Source organism: Triticum aestivum, chromosome 1B (assembly GCF_018294505.1).
Source record: "Triticum aestivum cultivar Chinese Spring chromosome 1B, IWGSC CS RefSeq v2.1, whole genome shotgun sequence".
NCBI lineage: Eukaryota > Viridiplantae > Streptophyta > Magnoliopsida > Poales > Poaceae > Triticum > Triticum aestivum.
The window spans coordinates 583,207,784-583,211,286 of NC_057795.1; the positions used below are offsets into that span (position 1 = coordinate 583,207,784).

General features: G+C 50.0%; 1 protein-coding gene across 3 annotated transcripts; it reads left to right on the forward strand.

Moving 5' to 3' along the window:
• Positions 1-418: 418 nt before the first annotated feature.
• LOC123140015 (CBL-interacting protein kinase 19) lies at positions 419-3,234 on the forward strand. Of its 3 annotated transcripts, none has more exons than XR_006469745.1 (3): positions 419-2,142; positions 2,824-2,909; positions 3,017-3,234. XR_006469745.1 is itself a non-coding variant. In XM_044559748.1 (2 exons), the coding sequence occupies exon 1, from the start codon at positions 575-577 to the stop codon at positions 2,132-2,134; it is 1,560 nt and encodes a 519-aa protein (XP_044415683.1). In that variant the 5' UTR covers positions 420-574; the 3' UTR covers positions 2,135-2,142; positions 2,824-3,234. The 3 variants fall into 3 exon arrangements, 1 of the variants encoding a protein (XP_044415683.1); XR_006469746.1 differs by having other exon boundaries at positions 2,824-2,904; XM_044559748.1 differs by having other exon boundaries at positions 420-2,142; positions 2,824-3,234.
• Positions 3,235-3,503: the final 269 nt, after the last annotated feature.

A 3,503-nucleotide genomic window follows, 5' to 3' on the forward strand; every position in this document is an offset into this window, starting at 1 on the left:
GTGCCAAGATTGTTAGTTTCGATTCCTGTGAAATTTTGCCACCGCTAGAATCATTGAAATTTTAGCATCTTCGATTGCTAGCTCGGTAAGAAGACTGATCTTTTCTCATTTTTAGAGTTACATATTCGAGCCACACCACCACATTTTTGTCTAAAAATAGGTTGTATTTGAACATGACTTGAATTTATGTCACCCAATTGTGTTTTCCCCACCAAAACCAGCAGAACCCTAGAAAATTCGAGAAATTTCATCACACTCCGAGTCTGAAAGGGAAGGAATTGAGAGGGAACACACTGGCATGGAGCTGTTGCCTCTCTAGAAAAAAAAGTTGGCATTGAGCTGTAAACACACGGCAGAAACCATTTAAAAACCAGAAGAGAAAGGGAACAAAAAGGTAGGAAAGCCCTCCGGAGCCTGCCAGACAGACCCAACCCCAACCGCAACCAAGCCAGCATCAAATAGAGCGAAACAACAGGAAAACTAAGCCAAAGCCAAAGCCAAGCCAACCTGTTCCCGTTCCGTTCCTCCCACCCCCGCTCAACCCGCCTCCCTCCCCGCGCCTCCGCCCGTCCCCATGGCGGCCACCCCGCCGTCGTCGCGGGACCCGTCGCCGCAGCCCCGCCGGCCGGCCGCCGCCGCGGGCCGGCCCGCCGCCAGCGGCACCGGCACCATAGGCAACGGCAAGCGCGGCGGGCTCCTGCTCGGCCGCTACGAGCTGGGCCGCGTCCTCGGCCACGGCACCTTCGCCAAGGTCTACCACGCCCGCCACGCCGACACGGGCGAGACGGTCGCCATCAAGGTGCTCGACAAGGAGAAGGCGCTGCGGGCGGGCCTCGTCCCGCACATCAAGCGCGAGATCACCATCCTCCGCCGCGTCCGCCACCCCAACATCGTGCGCCTCTTCGAGGTCATGGCCACCAAGTCCAAGATCTACTTCGTCATGGAGTTCGTCCGCGGCGGCGAGCTCTTCGCGCGCGTCGCCAAGGGCCGCCTCAAGGAGGACACCGCGCGCCGCTACTTCCAGCAGCTCATCTCCGCCGTCGGCTTCTGCCACGCGCGCGGCGTCTTCCACCGCGACCTCAAGCCCGAGAACCTCCTCGTCGACGAGCGCGGGGACCTCAAGGTCTCCGACTTCGGCCTCTCCGCCGTCGCCGACCAGTTCCACCCCGACGGCCTCCTCCACACCTTCTGCGGCACCCCCTCCTACGTCGCGCCGGAGATGCTCGCGCGCCGCGGATACGACGGCGCCAAGGCTGACATATGGTCCTGCGGCGTCATCCTCTTCGTCCTCATGGCCGGCTACCTCCCTTTCCATGACCAGAACCTCATGGCCATGTACCGCAAGATTTACAGAGGGGAGTTCCGGTGTCCGAGATGGTTCTCCAGAGATCTCACCAGCCTATTGAATCGGCTTCTTGACACCAACCCGGAGACAAGGATCACCATGGCGGAAGTCATGCAGAGCAGGTGGTTTCAGAAGGGATTTCGGCCCGTCAGGTTCTATGTTGAAGACGATCAGCTGCACAGCTTAGGGGACAGTGAGAGTGAGGAGCTGGGGCTGGTCGAACCTACGGAGCCTCCTCCTCCTCCTCCACTTCCGCCGCCGCTGCCGCCACCACCGCAGCAAGAGGATGATGACTCAGGGTGGGAGTCGGATTCCTCTGTCGCATCCTGCCCTGCCACGCTGTCGTGCGAGGAGCGGCAACGGCCTGCCGGGCGTCTCACACGGCCAGCAAGCCTCAACGCTTTCGATATCATATCCTTCTCCAAGGGATTTGATCTATCAGGGCTGTTCGAGGAGCGAGGGAGCGAAGTGAGATTCATCTCGGCACAACCCATGGAAACCATTGTTACAAAATTGGAGGAGATTGCCAAGATGAAGAGCTTCTCCATTCGCCGCAAGGACTGGCGCGTAAGCATAGAAGGCACCAGGGAAGGGGAGAAGGGGCCATTGACGATTGGGGCTGAGATATTTGAGCTTACACCAAGCCTCTTGGTGTTGGAGGTGAAGAAGAAGGCAGGGGATAAGGCAGAGTATGATGACTTCTGCAACAAAGAGTTGAAACCTGGGATGGAGCCTCTCGTGCACCACCAATCTGGTTCGGCTCGAAATGTACCTTCTGATACTGAGTAGTTCTAAAGGTAGCTCTCTTGCTTGAAAGGAATATAAGGAAATTTTGGATTGAAAGGATGCGTCTTTTATATGTTTATTAAGCATGGGACCTGAGCAGAAAAACGCTATTCATATTCCTTAGTCCCTTTTGTGTTAGTATTATTCATTTTTGCAATCCAGAATTTTTCATGCTAGCGGTTACTGTGTTTGTTGTAGTTGTTACATACATACAGTCTGAAGGGAGTTGCGGATTTCGCTTTCGCCACATTATCAATGTTTATCCTAGCTCAAGTGCTCACGTTAAATTATGCTTTATTCATAATAATGTACCCTCTGTAATTAATTCATCTCTTAAACATAAATGTACCATTGGAACTTTCGTGAGTGCTAGAGACTTACGAGTATTATAGCTGTTGTGTAACTTGTGGATTATTTTCTTTGCTTTCATCAAAAAAGTATCACATCATAAGCAGAATGGCCATTGGCTCGCTGATGTCCAGCTTCCGTGATATACTAATTCAGACCATGCTGTTATTAGGTCAAAGCAAAATAAGATGTGATGAAGTGATGCTCTACTGATGATGGTTTAGTTGAACAAAACTTTGAAATTTGAATCTACTCTATAGATCAACTCGGCTTTGTTATCTTCTGAATTAGTACAAAATCGTGTTATCCTCTCTCTTTCTTCTGAGTCAAGTTGGTCTTGACAGAAACCGACCAGAAGCGAAGGGCTGCAAACAATTCAATTCCTGTTCCTGCAAAGTCACAAACATATTGCTATTCAGAAAGAGGTGCGGTAAGTTGCTTGTATATTCTAATAATCGTCTATTAGTTCCAAATCTGTTGGTCCAGAAAAAGGAAAGACAAACTGAAGCTTAGTGCCTATTGTTTTTTGCTTGCAAGCATTGCAAATGAAGAGGACCAATGGTTCTGTGCTCCTGTATAGTCGTGTATGCGAGAATGGGTAAGACACTTACCATGTACCATGATTCAGGAGTTGGGATGGGACGATATGACAGGAGGGGCAGGGAGGATTGTGTGTAGGTTGGAGGATGGTCAATGTAGGCCACTGGGGCTTAAGATTGGACACTGCTATATGAATAAAGTTAGATCAGGCATCACACTGAATAAGGTGAAGTTTAGGGGTCAGGATATAAGCATTTACTAAATATTTTATATTGCATATGCCTATTCCTAATCTATTCCATGTACATCAGAGGTTGATATGTTATTTCAGAGGAGGTACAATTAAGTACAGTAGCTTCCAAGCAACTGGACACTTGATAAGTTTTCTTATGTGATCATATGAAATTTGACAACATAACTTAATTGTTATTATAATATAACTAATATAAGAACAGTATGGCGTGACAAATTACAAAGGGGTAAT

What these genes read in the sequence shown, in the direction of transcription:
- LOC123140015 (XM_044559748.1), top strand. Translation starts at nt 575, where the DNA reads ATGGCGGCCACCCCGCCGTCGTCGCGGGACCCGTCGCCGCAGCCCCGC.